The sequence below is a fragment of the Mustela putorius genome, unplaced genomic scaffold (genome assembly GCF_011764305.1).
Source record: "Mustela putorius furo isolate JIRA1106 unplaced genomic scaffold, ASM1176430v1.1 tig00000174_pilon_pilon_pilon, whole genome shotgun sequence".
Taxonomy (NCBI): domain Eukaryota; kingdom Metazoa; phylum Chordata; class Mammalia; order Carnivora; family Mustelidae; genus Mustela; species Mustela putorius.
This window is the reverse complement of record NW_025421304.1, coordinates 44,245,204-44,265,105: the sequence shown is the minus strand read 5'-3', so window position 1 is coordinate 44,265,105 and position 19,902 is coordinate 44,245,204. Positions and strand designations below refer to the sequence as shown.

The 19,902-nt window shown below is 56.9% G+C and overlaps 1 protein-coding gene across 1 annotated transcript; it reads right to left on the bottom strand.

The window, feature by feature from the left end:
- Positions 1 to 4,913: 4,913 nt before the first annotated feature.
- On the bottom strand, positions 4,914 to 18,784 carry LOC101680362 (tubulin beta-3 chain). Its single transcript, XM_045076586.1, has 6 exons — positions 17,819 to 18,784; positions 14,675 to 14,818; positions 14,490 to 14,630; positions 7,922 to 8,030; positions 7,287 to 7,397; positions 4,914 to 6,329 (listed from the first exon to the last, which is right to left on the bottom strand). Exons 1-6 carry the CDS (start codon positions 18,767 to 18,769, stop codon positions 5,254 to 5,256), a joined length of 2,532 nt encoding a protein of 843 aa, XP_044932521.1. The 5' UTR covers positions 18,770 to 18,784; the 3' UTR covers positions 4,914 to 5,253.
- Positions 18,785 to 19,902: the final 1,118 nt, after the last annotated feature.

Sequence of the window (19,902 nt, the reverse complement as noted above, 5' to 3'; positions counted from 1 at the left end):
ACTCATGGAGCCACCCAGGCACCCCAACACATTGGCTTTGATTTGTGCCAAGATGGAGCCACTGGAAGATTTACAGAAGTCTAATGGAGATACAGTAAACCGCACGTGTGTAAGTGTACAACCTAATAAGTTTTGACATGTGCATTCACCTGAGAAACTGACAAAGATTGTCAACCTAGCCATCATCCCCAAATGTTTCCCTGTGCCCTTCTGCAATCCTCCCTCCCTGTTCCCAACTCCAGCTCCAGGCAACCACAGACCTGTTTGGGGTCAGTGCATTGTACTGCATTCCAGAATTTTCTAGAGATGGGATCTTATCGTATATACTCTTCTTTAGTTTGGATTCTTTTATTCAGAATAATATTCTGAGACTCCTTTTGTAGCAGGTGTCAGGTGTCAGCTTGTTCTCATTGCCAAGTAGGATTCCACAGTGTGGACAGACCACAGCTGGTTTATCCATTCACATGCTGATGAACATCACTGCTGTTTTCAGTGTTTTCTATTACAAAGAGAGCTGCTATAAACATTTGTGTATAATTCTGTGTAGAAATACACTTTAATTTCTCCTTGGTAAATACTTAGGAGTGGAACAGTTGGATTATATGGTAAGAGTGTGTTTAACTTCTAGGGATCTGGAAAGCTTTCTCCCATGGTCATTGTGCTGTCTCACATTCCCACTGGCATGAACATTGTGGTCCCTCCACGTCCTCACAGACATTTGATGTCATCAATCTCTCTACTGGAGAATTTTGAACAGAGTAGTGACATTATTTTTTTTAATTTTAAATTTTATTTTACTGGGGCACCTGGGTGGTTTAGTGGGTTAAGCATCTGCCTTTGGCTCAGGTCATGATCCCAGGGTTCTGGGATCAAGCCCCATGTCGGGCTCCCTGCTCATCAAAGAGCCTGCTTTTCCCTCTCCCCTCTGCTTGTGCTCTCTCTCAAATAAATAAATAAAATCTTTTAAAACTTTATTTTATTGTGTTAAGGACACATTTATCATGAGATCTACACTCTTAACAGATTTTTAAGTATACCATATAGCATTGCTAACTATAGACACAGTTTTGTATGGTAGATCTCTAGAACTTATTCATCCTGCATGGTACTAGTTGATTAGCACTTCTTCCCTGTCTCCTGTTCCTAGAAACCACCATCCTGCTCTTTGCTTTTAGGAGTCTGACTGTTTTGGATAGCTCACACGAATGGAATCATGCAGCGTTTGTCTTTCTGAGTCTGGCTTATTTCACTAGCACCGTGTCCTTAAGGTTCATCCATGTGTGTGGGATTTCCTTCTGTCGTAAGGCTGAGAACATCCCACTGTATACACCAATGAGCCTTTATCCACTCATCTGTCAACACGCATTTGGTTTGTTTCCAAAACTCAGCTATTGTAAATAGTGCTGCAAAGAACATGGGAGTGTTAATATCTCTTTGAAATCCTGATGTCAATTATTTTATTTCTTATTATTTTTAAAGATTTTATGTATTTATTTGACAGAAAGAGCACAAACAGGGGAGCAGCAGGCAGAGGGAGAGGGAGAAGCAGACTCCCCGCTGAGCAAGGAGCCCGATCCCAGGGTGCCGGGAGCATGAACTGAGCCAAAGGCAGAGACGCTTGACAAACAGAGTCCCCCAGGCATCCCTGATGTCAATTATTTTAGATAAATACCCAGAAGGGGGATTGTTGGATCATATAATAGCTCTAGTTTTAAGCTTTTGAGTAACCTCCATACTGTTCTCATAGTAGCTGCACATTTTGCATTCCCATAGACAAAGGTCAAAGGTTCCAGTCTCTCAACATCATTACCAACACTTGTCATCTTTTATTTTTCTGGCAACAGCCATCCTAACAGGTGTGAAATGGTATTTCACTGTGGTTTTGATTTGCGTTTCCCTGGTGATTAGTAACATTGAGCATCTTTTTAAAAAGTTTGTTTGTTTTAGTAACCTCTACCCCTGGCGTGGGCTCAAACTCAAAACCCCAAGGGGTGGAGGAAGGATGATGATTCAGTCCCCGACCTGTTCCCTTCAAACTGTAGCCCTGCCACTGGCAGCTGGACAACCTGGGGGCAGTTTCACTTGCCTCCTGCCTTAGTTTCTTCATCTGTAAGTGCCTGCTTCCTAGGGCCATATAAGAAGCAAGCAAGGGGGTGAAGAGCTCGAGACCACCTGGCGTGGTCTCCCAGAAAAGGCTCAGCTTCAGACTTGCTGCGGTCCCTAGGCTAGGGACCTCCCTAGGAGGTATAATTATACCTGGAGGTATAATCGCTTACTATAATCATGCCCCCAAGTGGAATGTCATTTGTCGTTTCTCTGAACTTCCTATTTACCTGGGCACCGTGTATTTGCTCTGGCAGCCCTACCCAGGCATGAAGTCGTCTCCTAAATCCTGAGCACTGCCTGCAGGGGACCAGGCAGAGGGTCAGGCAGGGCCGAAGAAGGCTGGGAGTGTGCCCAGGTCTGGACACCCCTGACCCTTCACCTAGGCTGAAGTGCAGGTGGAGCTGGGGGTGAACCAGCCAATGAAACCACTGTCCTAAATGCCAGCCGGACGTGCAGCCCACGCTGGATGGTGCTGGGCTGAGCAGAGCCCTGTTCGAAGGTTCAAGCAAGCCTGAGCAGCCACCCACTCAAGGTGGGGAGTGGCCTCTCCCACCCACTCCTGCCCTGCATCTCTGCAAACAAACTTCTTTGGCTAGCATGAATGGATCCGTTTAAGAGCAGACATTCATGGCCTTTACTGTGGGCCACATGCTGTTCTAGCCACTCCGCACATGTTTCTATTTTTAGCTGTTGCTTAACAAAAACCACTCCGAAATTCAATGGCATAAAGCAGCTGCCATTTCATTAAGCTTAGGGCTATTGTGGGTCAGGAACCCCTGTAATGCACAGGGCTGATTTGGATCAGCCCCTCCGATGTCCAATGTCCGGTGTCCGAGATGGAGGGAATGACAACTGACTGGTGGAAAACAGCAAAGACCTAAGTTCCTCCCCAGAAGAAGGTACAGCTGAGGCAGCAGTGGAGCTGGGTGGCTCAGTCTGTCAGCGACTGCCATCCCTCAGGTGGTGATCCTGGAGTCCTGTGTGGGGTTCCCTGCTCTTCCTCCTCTCCTGACCCTCCCCTGATCATGCGCTCTCTCTCCCTGTCTGTCAAATAAATAGATAAAAACCTTAAAAAAAAAAAAAAGAAAGTACAGCTGGAGGTTCATGAGGGAAAACCAGTGGGCAGAGAGGGGGTAGGCTGGGAAAGAAAGCTTGAAACCCCTGCTACAGATGAACTCTGGCGGGGGTCTGGAAATGCTGGGCCCCCACCTCTTCACCTCCTCACATCCCCACCAACACAGTCCCCACCAAAATGCACACCACACATTTGTATTAAGTTGGGCTGTGGGCCTTGGGAGGAGAAGTGAGTGGACTGGCCTGAAAACCAACTCCACCAAGGCAGGGTGGCCCAGGGAGGCCAAACTCATCTGAACTGTGCTGGGGGGTCAGTGGTCAGGAGGGAAGTACGCTTTTTGGCCATTTCTGGCCCCATGGATAGGGCTGGACACTCGGCTGTGCCACTCGCCAGCTGACTAACACCATCCCTTCTCTGAGCCTCCATCTCTCAGCCTGAAAGACGCGCACCTCATAGCATCATCATGAGGGTTAAGCGAGCTGTGTGTGTTGAGCTCTCAGAAGAAGGCCCGGGAAGACAGAGGACCTGGGGCCCAGGAGCAGCATCTGTGAGTGTCACGGGCCAGACGGAATTTTGTCAACACTGAGCAGGTGTCTCAACTCTTCTGGGGCCCAGAAGCCTTGAGAGCCTGTGTGGTAGACACCCCTGCCCGCCACCGTGTGGAGGACAGCAGCCCAGTGAGGCCTTGGGGGACGAGACTCAGGCACTTCTGCCGCTTCTTAGGCAGTGAGGACCCAGCTGCGGTGGCCCAGAGCAGCGCACAGATCCCCACTCCCCATATGGCCATGTCTGTCACAGACGCTGTGGCCTGGCCAGTGCATGGGTGGGGTGGGGGACACTGTTCTGGGGGTAGCGAGCAAGTGTGGCCAGGCACACAGCAGGCCCCCAGAGTGTTGGCCTTTAGAATGTGCTTCTCCACTACTCGGGGACCCCAGAGGCCCAGCCTGTGTCAGGACAAGAGCCCAAGACTTGCACCCCGTTGGGGGCTTCAGTTTCCTAGCCTGCCTCAGGGCCAATGGTCTCCTTGGCTTTCCTTATTCTGCAAAGACGGGCCAGGCACCAGTGTGCCACCGGCACTGAAGCCGCTTTGACGTCCCAGGTGGAGCTAGGCTGGAGGAAACCCCTGGCTTCCAGGGACTGGGTGTGAGAAGGCAAATGCAGCCGGAGCTGGGTCTGTGGTGGGCCCCTTCCAGGCGCCCGTGCCGGCGGACACAGAATTGCCACCAGGGGGCGCATGAGGCCAGCACAGGGCTCCCCTCCAGGAGAGTGGGAGTGGGGGTGACGCCTGGGTACAGTGGCCACAGCTCACTGACCCCCACCAACCCCTTCCCAAGGGCCCAAGACTGAACTCTCCAACATACCACACTTTTCTGCAGAGTGTTCAACGTCCTCCCTCCCCAGCTCTGGTTCGGGCGTCTGGCCACCCGCCAGAGGAAAGCTCTGGAGCGTGGGCCTCCCGGTGGGAGACGAGGGAGCGCTCTCAAGTGGAGGGCGAGCTGCTCAGCTCTGGGGTGAGGCTTCAGCAGCACATGGCCCATCTCCAGGACTCTGCCTCTGGAAGCTCCCAGCTGCGGAGCCTTCAGAACCTAGAGGCTCTCCGCACAGGCCAGCCCCAGCCAGGGGCCTGGGAGACAATGGCCCTTCCCTGCCCTGGGCCTTCCTGTCAGCCCATCCTCCCACCTTGGGACCCAACTTTCTAGAATAAAAAGAAATCTCCAGCACCAGGCAGGGATATCTGACAGCAATAAATTTATTAAGTATCCCCCCGCCCCAAAATAAAAACACAATCCAGTTAAAAAAAAAAAAAAAGAAAAGACAAGAAAAAAGAAAAGAAAACCAAACGAACCATAACACAGGCCTGGAGCTGACAGCAAAGCAGACACAGAAGTGGCCCTGACCTATGGTGAGGAGACGGGACTCACGTGGGGTGGGGATGCGGTAAATACTGGGAGCCTAGGGTGCCGCGGCCGGAGCTGGCAGGGGCGAGGCTGGGGAGGTGTTAATGGCGACACAGCTCTGGGGTCAGGCCTCTGGGGCCCCAGCCACAGCCTGGCTCCGGCCCTCTAGCCGCCTCACTTGGGGCCCTGAGCCTCAGACTCCTCCTCGTCGTCTTCGTACATCTCGCCCTCCTCCTCGGCCGTGGCGTCCTGGTACTGCTGGTACTCGGACACCAGGTCGTTCATGTTGCTCTCGGCCTCGGTGAACTCCATCTCGTCCATGCCCTCGCCCGTGTACCAGTGCAGGAAGGCCTTGCGCCGGAACATGGCCGTGAACTGCTCCGAGATGCGCTTGAACAGCTCCTGGATGGCCGTGCTGTTGCCGATGAAGGTGGAGGACATCTTGAGCCCCCGGGGCGGGATGTCGCACACGGCCACCTTCACGTTGTTGGGGATCCACTCCACGAAGTAGCTGCTGTTCTTGCTCTGGATGGCCAGCATCTGCTCGTCCACCTCCTTCATGGACATGCGGCCTCGGAAGACGGTGGCCACGGTCAGGTAGCGGCCGTGGCGGGGGTCACAGGCGGCCATCATGTTCTTGGCATCGAACATCTGCTGGGTGAGCTCGGGCACCGTGAGCGCGCGGTACTGCTGGCTGCCGCGGGCGGTGAGCGGTGCGAAGCCCGGCATGAAGAAGTGCAGGCGGGGGAAGGGCACCATGTTCACGGCCAGCTTGCGCAGGTCGGCGTTCAGCTGGCCTGGGAATCGGAGGGAGGTGGTGACGCCGCTCATGGTGGCCGACACCAGGTGGTTGAGGTCGCCGTAGGTGGGCGTGGCCAGCTTGAGGGTGCGGAAGCAGATGTCGTACAGGGCCTCGTTGTCAATGCAGTAGGTCTCGTCCGTGTTCTCCACCAGCTGGTGGATGGACAGCGTGGCGTTGTAGGGCTCCACCACCGTGTCCGACACCTTGGGCGACGGCACCACGCTGAAGGTGTTCATGATGCGGTCCGGGTACTCCTCCCGGACCTTGCTGATGAGGAGGGTACCCATGCCCGAGCCTGTACCCCCGCCCAGCGAGTGGGTCAGCTGGAAGCCCTGCAGGCAGTCGCAATTCTCACACTCCTTCCGCACCACGTCCAGGACGGAGTCCACCAGCTCAGCGCCCTCCGTGTAGTGCCCCTTGGCCCAGTTGTTGCCGGCTCCGCTCTGACCTGTGGGGGTCGGGGGGGTGGCAGGAGGGTGGCACAGACTCGTTAGACCTACAGCAGCCAATTGAGCAGCCCATCCCAGAGAGCAACCATGGAATCTCTGCGTCTGCTTCCTGTCTGGGAAGTGGGGGTGCCCACAACTCCTCACTCCCTCCATGGCCCTCCACGCCCACCATGATGCGTGTTGGGGACCCCACTGCCTGGTGTCCTAAGGTACCAGGGCTCTAGACAAGAATTGAGAAGCTGGGGCGCCTGGGTGGCTCAGTGGGTTAAGCCGCTGCCTTCGGCTCAGGTCATGATCTCAGGGTGCTGGGATCGAGTCCCGCACCGGGCTCTCTGCTCAGCAGAGAGCCTGCTTCCCTTCCTCTCTCTGCCTGCCTCTCTGCCTACTTGTGATCTCTCTCTGTCAAATAAATAAATAAAATTAAAAAAAAAAAAAGAATTGAGAAGCTGGAGGGGCACCTCCTGCTTTGCCTCCCTGGGGGGGAGGTTCTGGGTGAGTCGTTCAGTCCTCCCCTCCAGCCTTTGGTTGGCCATGCTGCAAGCATCAGCTAGAGCCCCCAGAACCCCAGAATCCCTTGCAGCGTGGGGTCTACTGTGGATTGGTGCCCATCAATTGGGGTGCTGAGCTTCAGAAGACAGAACTGGGGTGAGGCCCTCCTGATCACAGCAATGCTTCATGCCCGTGAACTTGAGTCTTCTGGACCCCGATGCCCGTCTGCCAGCTCTGTGGTGGTCCTATAAACTGAGCTCTCTGTCTCATCCATCATTCTGCTTGAAACACCAAGTGGTTTCTATTCCCCATGCAGAACCCTTTCTCTGTGCCACTGCTGCCAAATGCAAAATGGGAAAGTCAGTTCTGTCCTGCCAGGGGTGACTCTGCCCTGTTGTTTCTGCTGATCTTATTTGCCTGTGTTGCCTTATTGGTCTGCATCAGAGTGTGAGACAAGGGAAACTTACCGAAGATGAAGTTGTCAGGCCTGAAAAGATGTCCAAAGGCACCAGACCGGACGCTGTCCATGGTTCCGGGCTCAAGGTCCACCAGAATGGCCCGAGGCACATACTTATGAGCTGAGGGGAAAGGGGTGGGTTATGTGGGTCACAGAGGGTCAGGGGCTCCTCCTGACCTCTAAATCCTGCCCTGGCCTGCCAGAGTCAGGCTGTCCCCATAGGTGCTCAGACTCCGGGGTCAGAGAGGCTGGAACCATGTGTGAAGTTGGGATCTCGGTCAACACCAGCCACCCAGGACTGCGAACTACACTGACAGGGGCAGGTTAATATTTCTCCAGTTCACTATGGACATCATCTTACGCCAGCAGCCAAGTGGCCCCTACTGGACTCTCCCATGGTCTTCTGAGGAGCCTCCAGGACCCTGCCCAGCCCTGTCCATCCCCTAGACTATGCAAGTGTCAAGGGAGGATCCCAGATATTTGAACCTCACTATGGTGGCAGTTTCTAGGGCTCCCCATGTTTGTTTTGTGAGTCTTGGGTCATACTTGCCAAACCACCGATAGGGGGGCAGAGATGCTGAGACCCGCCATCCCAGAGCCCTCCCCCCACCCTCCCAGACCAAGCGCAGGGTCGGGGGTGCTCACAAGAGGCCTCGTTGTAGTAGACGCTGATGCGCTCCAGCTGGAGGTCCGAGTCCCCCACATAGTTGCCGCTGGGGTCTATCCCATGCTCGTCACTGATGACCTCCCAGAACTGCAGGGGGAGAGGAAGGGTTGGCAGGTGCTTATGACCCCCACCAGGCCCTTTCCCTGCCAGATCCTCAGCCATGTCTGTTAAATTAGGGGCCTGGACTCAAAGCTTGCACTGGCCCCTTGGAGTGACTTCAGAGAAGAGCCCCAAATTTGGTCACCTGTCAGAAAACAATCCCAGCAGACATGAACATGGACTGCCTGTATGTCCACAGTGCCTGGCGCCCCCAGAGAGGTTCAGGGCTCAGCAGACACAGACCCAGGCCCCCCAGACTCAGCTCTGCACTCGCTAACCAGAAGCCCTGCTCAGTCCGTTCCTCCATGAGGCGTTGGTAATCAACAACCTCTCGGGGTGGTTTTCTTTATTCTCCCTTTCCAGACAAAGGAACCATGGCACAGAGAAGGCAAAGAGCTGCCTACAGTAACTGACAAAGACAGAGTCCGGGATACACGTGCCCCTTAGTGTCCGGGCAAAGGATGCTCAGAGACAGGGTCTGGCACATCGTCAGCCTCAGCCAGCAGGAACCACAAGGGCCCTGAATAGGGAATGACTTGCCTGGTTCTCCCGGCCTGTCTGCGAAGAGCTGGCCCAGCCCAAGCACCCAGGGTTCACTCTGGCCACTGCCTGCTGCCACCCACCCTCTCCCCCTTGAGCTGGAACCCATAGTGCTTCTCAAAACCTGCTCCCAGGGCATAAAAGCACAGAGCAGGGCCCACATTCAGGAGCTGTGCCACCTTTTCCCAGCCGTGTGACCCTGGGCAGGTCCTTTAGACTCTCTGTGCCTCAGGGTCCTCATCTGTTCATAGGCCTGATGGGGAAAATGTCTTTGTGGGAATAAAGCCAGTTAGGGTTAGGGTTCACAAAGCATGTGAATGGGTTCATATATGTCAGCACACAAAGCCACATCCCCTGGGTGAAGGGAAGGTTGCACAGAGCTTGGCCCTCACCCCAAGGACATTTCCAAGCCATGTGGCACACAGTGGGCCCATGCAGAGAGGGTCATTAGTCACACCTGGTGTGACTTCCCAGGGCCCCTCCCCTTTGCTCCTCAGGGTTGGAGTGACTTTCAGAAGATGAATGGTATGAAGGCCTGGAGAAGTGACAGACCCTTACATGGGAGTCATGTGCCCGTAAAAGACAGCTCAGTGAGAAATGCAGTTAGAACCCAGTGTGCGCATGTTTATCTCTATATAGACGTCTAATAGGCCCAGAGCTATCCGCTCTAGGGACCTGGGCCTGGGAATGTGGGTCTGGGTTAGGGGAAAGTTCTTCTCACTATATATCCTTTGGCTCTTCTGGGATTGTCCCATGTTAGTTTCTAAACAACAAAAGATTAGTTAAAAAATATTTTTTAAAACTCTGATAATTAGGGACGCCTGGGTGATTCAGTTACTTAAGTGTCTGCCTTCGGCTCCGGTCCTGATCCCAGGTCCTGGGACTGAGCCCCTCATTGGGCTCCCTGCTCATCGGGGAGTCTGCTTCTCCCTCTGTCTCTGAACTTCCCGCCTGCTAGTGCTCTCGTTCGCTCTCTCTCTTTCAAATGAAATATTTTTCAAGAAATATTTTTTAAGGGTGCCTGGGTGGCTCAGTGGGTTAAGCCTCTGCCTTCAGCTCAGGTCATGATCTCAGGGTTCTGGGATCGAGTCCCACATTGGACTCTCTGCTCGCCAGGGAGCCTGCTTCCTCCTCTCTCTCTGCCTGCCTCTCTGCCTATTTGTGATCTCTCTCTGTCAAATAAATAAAATCTTTAAAAGAAAAAAAAAGAAATATTTTTTAAGAGAAATATTTAAAGAAATATTTTTTTAATTTTTTAAAATATTTTATTTATTTATTTGACAGAGAGAGATCACAAGTAGGCAGAGAGGCAGGCAGAGAGAGAGGAGGAAGCAGGCTCCCCGCTGAGCAGAGAGCTTGATGCGGGGCTTGATCCCAGGACTCTGGGATCATGACCTGAGCCGAAGGCAGAGACTTAACCCACTGAGACACCCAGGTGCCCCTAAAGAAATATTTTTTTAAAATAAATAAATTATTAAATTCTGATCATCACAGACAGTGTTACCATTATTATAAAACATGCAGCAGGGTGCCTGGGTGGCTCAGTGGGTTAAAGTCTCTGCCTTCGGCTCAGGTCATGATCTCAGGGTCCTGGGATCAAGCCCCGCATCAGGCTCTCTGCTCAGCGGGCAGCTTGCTTCCTCCTCGCTCTCTCTGCCTGCCTCTCTGCCTACTTGTGATCTCTCTCTGTCAAATAAATAAATAAAATCTTAAAAAAAAAAAACTTTTTTAAATTTTGTAATTAGAAAAAAAAAAAAAACACACAAAAATGTTACTGAGGCCTTTAGGGCCTGATCCGAGCTGCCAACCACCGCGTGGATCTCCTTGGCCCCCCTCAGCCTGAGGCCTGTATGAAGGCAGGAGCCAGAGCTTTGGTCCCCAGATCTCTGAGACACCTCAGACTTCTGGTTTCAGGGACACCACAGCCCCTGCAGCGGACCGGGAGGGAGTGAGCTGGGCACCGTCCGACCAGTACAACTGCAGAGAGTTATCGGAAATGCATCTCTGGGAATCATGGTCTTTCAGGAGGTGATGGGCCAGAACCCAGCACCGTCAGGGTGGACCACTGGCTCCCTCTCCTGGGACGTCAGTTTTCCCCTCTGTAAAGTGGACACAATAATAGTACCCTCATTAAGGGGTTAGCACAAGGCCTGATGCATTCAGCAAATGGTGGCTTCATTGAGTTAGAAGGTTAGATGTTATTTAAATCTGTAACACCATATGCACAGATAGCAAATAAAAATGAAAGTTTTAAAAAGCCAATATACTGGGGTGCCTGGGTGGCTCAGTGGGTTAAATTTCTGCTCAGGTCATGATCCCGGGCATCATGGATCAAGGTGCTTAGATCGAGCGTCGCATGGGGCTCTCTGCTCGGCGGGAGCCTGCTTCCTCCCCATCTCCCTCTGCCTGCCTCTCTGCCTACTTGTGATCTCTGTCTGTCAAATAAATAAATAAGATCTTTTAAAAATAAAATAAAAATAAAAAGCCAGTATACTAAAAAAAAAAAAAATCAATATATTTTGGGACACTGTGGTGCAATAAAACATCATCACTGATAGGAACACATCTCCGAGACACACCCTTAAGGGAAAGGCACACTGCATAATGATAAAGTAAAAGAGGGGCCCTCAAAAAGATGCTGTTTTTCTACAAAGATATACATAGGTGCACACGCACAGAAAACAGGCTGGAAGAATGGAAAACAAAATTGTCCCCCCAGGAGAGCAGGACCTAGGGGCATGAGGTGGCTAAATGGGCACTTTGGCTTTATCTGCAATGTTTCAACTTTTTAGAAGAATATATTAATTGTTTTTGAGGTTAAAACTAACAAAAATGTGATTTAAAATAAGTATCGTATTAGTAAAAATATTACGTAATATTTAATCAATAACAAAATACAATTTTGTAAATTAAGTAAGAAATAATTATGACCATCACTACAGTTGAGAAAACTGCCACACGGCGGGGGCACCTGGGCTCCGAGGTGAAACCCCCGCCGCGCCGCGCCCTTGGCGCTGTCCGTGGTGCTGATCCTTTGCCTCGTCCTAGCTCCTGGACCGGGGAGGCGTCGGCCTGGGCAAGCGGGGCGAGGGCAGCGGCTCCGCGGAGGGAGGGCTTGCAGATTCACCGGCAGGCGTCAGACCCTTCCAGGATCTCGAAGCCTCTCCCCGGCCGGAGCACCGCGAGCGCTAACACTGACCCATTTAGGAGGCGGGTTCAAGGAAACCAGGAAATCCCTCCCCACATTGGCGGTCAGAGCCAGGGCCCGCCCTTCCGAGGCTCCGCCCAGCGGCCGAGAGAAGGGGACTCAGACAAAGGCTCCCGGATGGCCCTGCATCCCAGAGAAGGATGAGGTCCCCGGATTCATCCGCCAGTTTTGCGGCGGCGGTGTGGGTGCTGGGGTGGAGGGGGGAGTCCCCGCCCATCCTAATGGATCCTCGCAGACCTAGAGTCCAGCCCTGCCCTATCCCTCCTGGGCGGTGCCTCAGCTTCCCGTGGCAACCCATGGGGGAAGGGCGGTCCCCTCTGTCACTGCATCTCAGTGAGGTGATGGGTCTGACACCAGGCACCGTGCTCAGAACTCAGAGGTCCACTGTCAAGAGGGTAATGCCGGCGAGCTACCGCTCTGGGGAGGTGACCTCTCTCCCGGCCCCAGTCGCCCTGACCTCTCTCCGTCCCCCACAGCCAGATCCCTCCCTAGAGCAGGGGCTGGGCGGGGCCAGGCTCCACTCCGGGAGGGGCAGACAGGAGAGCAGCCGCCCCTGCCCACCCGTCAGCTGCAGCTGGTGCTGAGAAGGAGAAGTTTGCCCACTCCCCTCACCAGGGAGCCCACAGCCACGATGGGATCAGAAAACAGAAATGGTCAATGAACAGCCTGCCCACAGGGCAGATGGCAGCATCTGCTGGGCCCGCAAGTTACCCATGGGGCCTGGCACAGGGGCTTGGAGAACTTTCTTTGAGTTTGGTCTCTGGAAACTTCGGAGGACAAGGAGGCCAGAAGGAAACAGCTCAACTGCTGTCACTGGTCACCAAAAAAGGCAGTGGTGGAAAGAAAGAAACAATTCCTCTCCCCAAAAAATCCACCTCTCTCTGGTTTGAATTGCTAGAAAGGATCAGATACTAGTTTTTAAAACAACATAAAGTAAGAAAATCGACCCCAAAAGAATTAAAAATAATGGGCAAACCCAGGAGGCCACACCTCTAAGAAGTAGGAAAAAACCTCAGCCAAGGACACTTGTCCAGCACTCAGGCTACTGACTGCCCTCCTCCCTCCCTCCCCTGCTGCCACCCCTGTGCCCTCCCCCACCCCAGTTACAGCTCCAGGTGTGGACTTGCCTTTGGTTGGTGTGCATCTGTCCCAGCCATACAGAGGAAGGGTGTATAACCAGATCACCACTCCCCCAAGCTCAGGCAGAACTCAGGGCTGCCCGCCCTCCCCCCAGTGACCCCTGGCCCTCCAAGGAGCAGATGTTCAGGGCAGGCCAGGCCCCTGTGGCCACATTAATGAGCCCTCCGCCCCTCCCACCTGGCCAGGGCAGCTGTCAGTGACTGCCGCAGGAGTCCTGATTTGATTTGAGACCACCATCCCCCAGGCTTCCCCCCCCCTCCCAGCCCCCCTCCTGGAGGCAGGCACAGCTGTTTCTTGGGGGATTAGGGAGTCTCCTAGGTGCCCACCCCCCACCCCATCCAAGTCGCCTCCATCCTACACAAGAAGTTACAATTTACATGTCAGCCACAAGACTGCCCCATCCCGGTTGTAATTAGCTTTTTGTTCTTTCCTGGTTTCTATAGCAACAGCCTCCAGAGGAGCCCCTTCCGAGGCCCCTTCCCCTTCAAGTCCTGTCTCCTCCCACTGCCTCCTTTGGGAAACCCGCCCTGCACCACTCCCACCCTGCGTCCCTGGCCTTGGTCCTGACAAAGCCACCCCCATTCCCCTGTTTTGTTCTGCGGGGTGCCCCGTGGGCAGCAGGCCCCACCCACCTAGCCTGAGCCCAGGGCTGGATGTCTGAGGGTGGCGTGGCTCTCTCTCGCACTGGCTGTGTGACCTTGGGCAAGGGACAGTCTGCCTGAATTTGGGGACGTGACACCTGTCTCCTAGGTTCCAGTGAGGATTGTACCCCCTCCTCTTCCCACATCTGCGAGGTGGACTAACAATGGAGGGGAGGAGCCCGGTGCTGATGCCGCTCTCCATCCCAGGGGCGAGGCTTTGTTCCTACGTCCCAGCCCCAGACTCCACAGTCCCTGGGCGGGTGCTGTCCAAACCGGGCGGAGGTTTTTGCCCAGGCTTGGCTGAGCTGAGGGAGAGTCCAGTTCTGGACCAAGGTCACCCCGAGTCTGGCCCCAACCCCTCCTCCAACAAAGGAATAGGGTGGGGTCAGGAAGCTGAGGAGGGGGACAGCGAGGGTGGGGGCATGGGGGCGGCTTCGGCCGCGTGGGGGACATCCTGTTCCTGGGGGAAGCAGGGACACGGCAGACAGAATCATTTTTCGGCTTTGAAGGGGACGTCCCACCCAAACCTGCCCGCCCCACCCATCTCGCTCCAGGCTGAATTGCGACCCCAGAGAAAGGGGCCACGCCCAGGCCGTGCCCGCAGCCGCAGCCGCTGTGGACCGAGCTCAGCCGCCGACGTGCGCCGCGCTCCCGCAGGCCTGAGATAACCCGGGCAGGGCCAGGAAGAAGACGGTGTGGACGCGGCAGGGCAGGGACCCCGGTGCCCCGGCCGCCGGGCCCGGCTCGTCCCTTTGTTCTGGCTTCGCAGTCGCAAGCGCGGCTCGGGGTGCGGCGCCGCCCTGCTTCCCTCCCTCGGGGGCCCCGGCTCTGGGTGGGGAGGCGGGCTGCGCGCCGGGGTCCGGGCCGGGAGCCTGGGACTGGGGCCGGGGTGGGGGTGGGGGCGGCGCGCGTCCTCACCTTGGCCCCGATCTGGTTGCCGCACTGGCCGGCCTGGATGTGCACGATCTCCCTCATGCTCGGTGCGTGTGGCGGGCGGCTGCGGGACACGCGCGGACGGGCCGGGGCTGGCTGCGGAGGGTCGGCCGCCCCCGCCGCCCGCTCTTATAGGCTGGCCCCCGCCCGCAGCGCCCGCCTGGCGTCACCGCGCGCGGCCAATCGGGGGACGCCGCCGCAGACTGCCGCACGGGCCCTGCAGCATCAGCACCGCGCATCCCGGTTCGGCTGGGCCGCGCGCTGCGGCGCTCCGCCCGCCGTCTCCGCCCGCCGCCTCCGGGGCCTGGGGGGGCCTGCCGCGGGGCGGGGCGCGAGTCTGGGGGCCCCCCCGCACACCGAAGGGAGGGGCTGGCGGGCTCCAGGGAGGACAATAGAAGCCCCTCTTGGCTCTCGGACCCCGCCCAGGCTGCCCTCTCGGGTCCTACCGCTGCGGCAGCCCCAACCCACAGCTTTGCAAAGACGGCCTTCTTCCCCACACCCGTTCAGGGACCAACCCCAGGTTCCCACCCCAAAGAGCGAGAAGGACGCCTCCCGGCTCCCTGTCTTGTGGTATGAAGGGACAAACAAGGTACTTGGAGCTCGGCTGGATCCCTTAGGGGTGGGGGAGGCAGGAAAAAGCTGCAGCAGGCACTGAACCCTCCAGAAGCAAGCATGGGGCAGGGCTCAGAAGGTCGGTGGGTTACAATGGCAGCTCTGAGCTTCGAGGCCCTTCTCCGCAGTGGGGAATGCCGCCTGCCCCTCCCCTCTCAGGGATCTGCCATGAGATTGCAATTGGACCTGGTCCGTGGGGCTGCTTTGGGCCCCTGCCAGGCACAGTGCCTGGAATGGAGCTGCTGCTCAGTGAGTACTGCTGTCAGGAATTATCCAAAGGACACCAGCCAGGCAAGGGACTGACAGGGTGGGGATGGTGGGTAGTGATTTCTGTCTGATTCACGCCCTGGTGTCACCTGGACTCCTGGTCCAAGTGAGGCCAGCCCAACAGGGTGATAGAGGCTAAGTGGGGAGACAGTGTGCATAAGGCGAGATGGGGGATTCCTGGGATGGGGGTGGGGGGGAGGAGGGCCCACTGGTCAGAAGAGAAAGGAGGTATGAACTAGACTCACAGTACAGACATTACATTACACATGCAGGACACCGCTGGCTTAATGTTCTCCCGGGGTCAGACACTGTAGTGAAACCACCTTATAATAAGGTCCTTCTGATATTTCAGTATCAGAATCTTCTAGGAAGGGTCTGGTCACAGCACATGGAGGTCCCACAAGCAGTCAGCTGGACAGGCCTGTGGTGTGCCTGTGTCTAGGCTGCGCTCCGGAGTGCATTGACAGGGTGTGGCCGCGCATAAGCCCCTTTCCCCCCCACCCTGAGCTCTCCAGTTTGACTAGTCTAGAAATGGGTCTTTTGTTCTCGAGAGACACCCCTCCCCCACAATGTGTCCATGCTGCAGCTTTCTGTGGTTGGCTTCCGGCTGCCTGGGGCCCCTCCCTGTCCCCTACTCGGGGGTCCTTGGTAAGCATTTGGCTCTTCCCCGAAATTGGCTGCGCCTCCCCATCCGAGCAAAGGAAGAACCTTTGCAGCACCCTGTTAGCCAAGCCCCATTACCCACTGTCCCGTCTTCCTGAGTGATGGTGTCGGGCCAGGCCACCTCTCTCTCCATCCCCAGAGGACTCTGGTGCCAGGTTCAAGGCTGACTCACTATCTTGTCTCCCAGCAAAGACTGGCCCTGCCAGGAACCAGCGCCTGTCCTCAAGGCCAGCAGTTTGAGCTGAAGCTACCAGCAGGGGTGGAGCCTGGCTGGGGGCAGAGTGGGGGTGGCTGCCAGCGGCTGCCGAAGGCTTGAGGCATTACCAGCCCTGCCTTCAAATTGGCTGATACCATCACCCTTGCCACCGCCGAACCTGCATCAGGAAAGGGGTCAGCTGTAGGCTCAGTACCTGTGGAGGAAACCAGGTGGGCTCCCCAGTGAGAATCCAGGTTCGCAACAGAGGGAGGACCCGAAGGCTGCCAGTACCGTACTCACCCCAGATGGCCATTCCCTTCGGGACTTTGGACTTGGACAGTCCCTGGACAGCCTCACCCCACTCTGGGAGGCCTTGCCTCAAATACTTCCCCTGGGGGCTATTCAGGGGTAGAGTAGACCCCAACCCCCAGCACACTCTAAACTGTGGGCAGACATGGAGGAGGGGAGGCAGGACTGGGTGTGAGAGGGGTGAGCTCAGGTTGAGGTCACACATGGGTAATGGTGGTCGTGCCCCTGCTGCAACTGAGGGCAGCCTGGACGGTCCCGGTGCTGAGTCGGGGGGAGGTGACTGGGCCAGGGCAGCTGCTGTTTCTCACTGTAGTTGCTCTGAGCTGGGGTTTCCACCATGGAGAGAAAGCTGAGACCCAGGCCCAGGGTGGGTGTGATTGGGGTCCCCACTCTCTCCCCTTGGTTAGGCCTCAAGCGCTCTGGGTCCTTGGGGGCTGTGGTCTCTTCACCTGGGCAGGCCTGCCATGGGTCTTGGCTGGTTTCTGGGATTCACTTCTCCCTGACAACACCCTCAACCCCGCCCCGCCTCTCCCCCTTCCTCCTCTCTCCAGCTTCAAGCACTTTCTGAAAGAGGCCAGGCAGGGGGCCAGGAGTCTGCATCAAGCACAGCATTTATTACCACACTGCTTCCCTGAGGCCCTGCACACTGGTCTCTGACTCAGGCCGACAGCCTCTGCCCTGGCCAGAGCAGGTGTTGGCCGGCCTGGTTCGCTGGGGACAGGCACCAGACACGGATGGGCCCCCAGCTCTCTGGTCACCACTGAGCCTTAGATCAGCACCCCCTCCACTGTCGACATGGTCCCTTGGCCTCAAACAGGAGCTCCCTGCTTCCTGCAGCGGTCCTGTGCGGCCAGTTCTTGCTGGTTAGGAAGCCCCTCTTGTGGAGGCTCTCCAGGGGAAGAGTGCTCGTCCAGCCCCCCACCCCCACCCCCGATGCTTCATGTCCCAGCAGGCAGGGGGAGCAGAGGTGAGTGTGCAGAGCTTGCCTGGTCCCTGTGTGGAGGTGGAGTGCTCCCAGAGTCAGCAGAGATGCGTCCAGAAGCCGGAGATCTGCCTCCAGTACCTGCGGCTCCACCATGTCTCCAGCCTCCTCCCCTCCACTGTCCACAGCCACTCCTGGAGCCTGGCGTGCCTTCCTTTCTCAGGCCCCAGAGGGTCCGTGCAGCCACACCCCTGGAGATCATCTCTTCTGCCCCTTCAGGCTCACACAGGCCATGGGACCCAGCCACCGCCCTCTGCCCAGCAGCGCAGCCAGCCCACAGCCTCACCAGGAGCACAGCACCGCCTCCTGCAGTGTCTTTCGGAGCTCCTGACTGCGGAAGGCATAGATGAGGGGGTCGACGATGGAGTTGCAGATGATGAGAGTGAGGAAGAGGTTGAAATTCTTGAAGACGCAACCACAGATGGGGTGTTGAGGGCAGAGGACCATGAGCGAGAGGTGCAGGAAGAAGGGGCCCCAGCAGAGGAAGAAGATGCCCAGCAGGACCGTGAGCGTGGCGGTGCCTTTGAGGCTGAAGCCCTGGCGGGCAGGACGCTGCCTCTTGTGCAGCCGGGCGATGCGGCGGGCATGCTGGCAGGCCTGGGCCAGCATGTGCACATACAGCCCCACCATGAGCACCAGCATGGCCACGAAGAAGCTGAGGAGGCAAAGCAGCACAGCCACGTGGTTGTCATAGGCGATGAAGAGCGCGCCGGCGAGCATGCTGGCCAGCCAGATGGCGGAGATGACGCGCCAGGCGCGGGCCAGCGTGACGATGCTGTGGTAGCGCAGCGCGTAGAAGATGGAGATGTAGCGGTCCACAGCGATGGCGCCCAGGAAGCAGAGGCTGGACACCATGGCACCGCACACGAGCACGTCAATGGCATCGTCCAGCTGCTGCGCCATGGTGGCCGGGGCGGCCAGGGCGCCTGCCTCCAGCAGCAGCAGCACGGCCATCTTCAGCATGTTGCTGACGCTCACCAGCAGGTCGGACACAGCCAGGCAGCAGATGAAGTAATACATGGGCGAGTGCAGGTTGCGGTTCTTGGCGATGGTGGCCACCACCAGCACGTTCTCCAGCACACTCACCAGCCCCAGGCTGAGGAAGAGCCCGTCGGGAACGGACACCTCCAGGCACTGGGGCCCTGTCTGGTTGGTAGGCGGCCTGAGCGGAGGGGTGGCTGGGGGTGTGGAGTTAAGGGAGCCTAGCAGCCTCCTCTGGGGGGCCTGCGCAGACATAGTCCCACCGGGGAGCAGAAAGGGGTCCTCACTCTCAGGCGCCCCGCTCAGCTCATCGCCCCACCAGCAGGGCTCGTGTCCCCCCAGACCGCCCTCACACTCACCCTCTCCCTGTCTGTACCCACGTCCACTTGGCCATGACCCCGCTGAAGAGACACCAGCCTCCCACCAGAGTGATCTCTTCCCAGCCAGGACCCCAAGCCCTCGAGACCGAGCTTCTAGTCTCTCTGGACTCCAGACCCTCAGCCCCCCTCCCCACCTCCTCTGTGGAGGTACCGTTGCTCAGGTCCAGACATACGTTTCTGGGCGGCTTGCTGTGTTGTGGCTGGCCAGGCCTCCTGCTCCTCCAGGCCCGGGGTGGGCTGAGGTTCCAGAAAGAATGAACCCTTTCTGCACATCTTTCAAGTCCCCAAAGCCCCTCCCCCTGAGGGTGGTCACATGACGGGCGTGCACCCTGGACGCACAGTTGGAGAGCACCCTCGCTCCAGGGGCAGCCAGGGTGACACCGAAGACTGGGGCTCTGGGGGACATCTCCCCTGTCACCTGTGCTCAGCCCACTAGTACTCCCAGCCCTGTGCCACTCCCGGGGCCGCCTCTACATCTGCTCCAGGTTCCCTGCAAACTCCACTGCCTCCTGGAGCCATCTCTGATCTCTGGCCACCCACCCGATGCCAGTGTGCCTTGGGAACAGTCATTGGCTGTCGACCCCCGCCCCCCCCCCCCCCGCCTGAAGCCCAAACTCCCTACCCCATGTGAGATGCTTCCTCAGGGCAGCCCCTATCCCCTAGGACTCCCACCCAGTCCCTGGAGCCCTGAGAGAGGGCTCTTGCTCTGCCTCCTTCTCCCACGGGGGAGGGGCAGGGACAGAGCTACCAGCCCTAGTGACCAACAGCCCCCACTTCCTCCGCAGAGAAACCACTTCAAAGGCAGCCACGGGGTGCCCAGCCCAGAGGGCCCGTGGGCTCCTGCTCCAGGGCGTTCCTAGCACTTTCTCACCGCAGCCTGGAGTCCCTCCTCTGGGAGCGGAAGTGGGAGGGGGAACCAGACGGTTTGTGGAAGTGGGCTTGGCTGGGTGGTGGTGGCAGGGCTGGGGGTGCGGGTTCCTTGGGACATTCCTGTTCAAACGCACCCAG

Bases quoted from the DNA above. Each gene is read 5' to 3' on its own strand.
- LOC101680362 (XM_045076586.1), bottom strand. From the start codon at position 18,769: ATGTCTGCGCAGGCCCCCCAGAGGAGGCTGCTAGGCTCCCTTAACTCC. The intron at 14,631-14,674 runs GTGACGCCAGGC...AGCCTATAAGAG, and splicing joins CCCCCGATTGGCCGCGCGCG to CGGGCGGCGGGGGCGGCCGA. The intron at 7,398-7,921 runs GTGAGCACCCCC...CTTTCCCCTCAG, and splicing joins CTACTACAACGAGGCCTCTT to CTCATAAGTATGTGCCTCGG.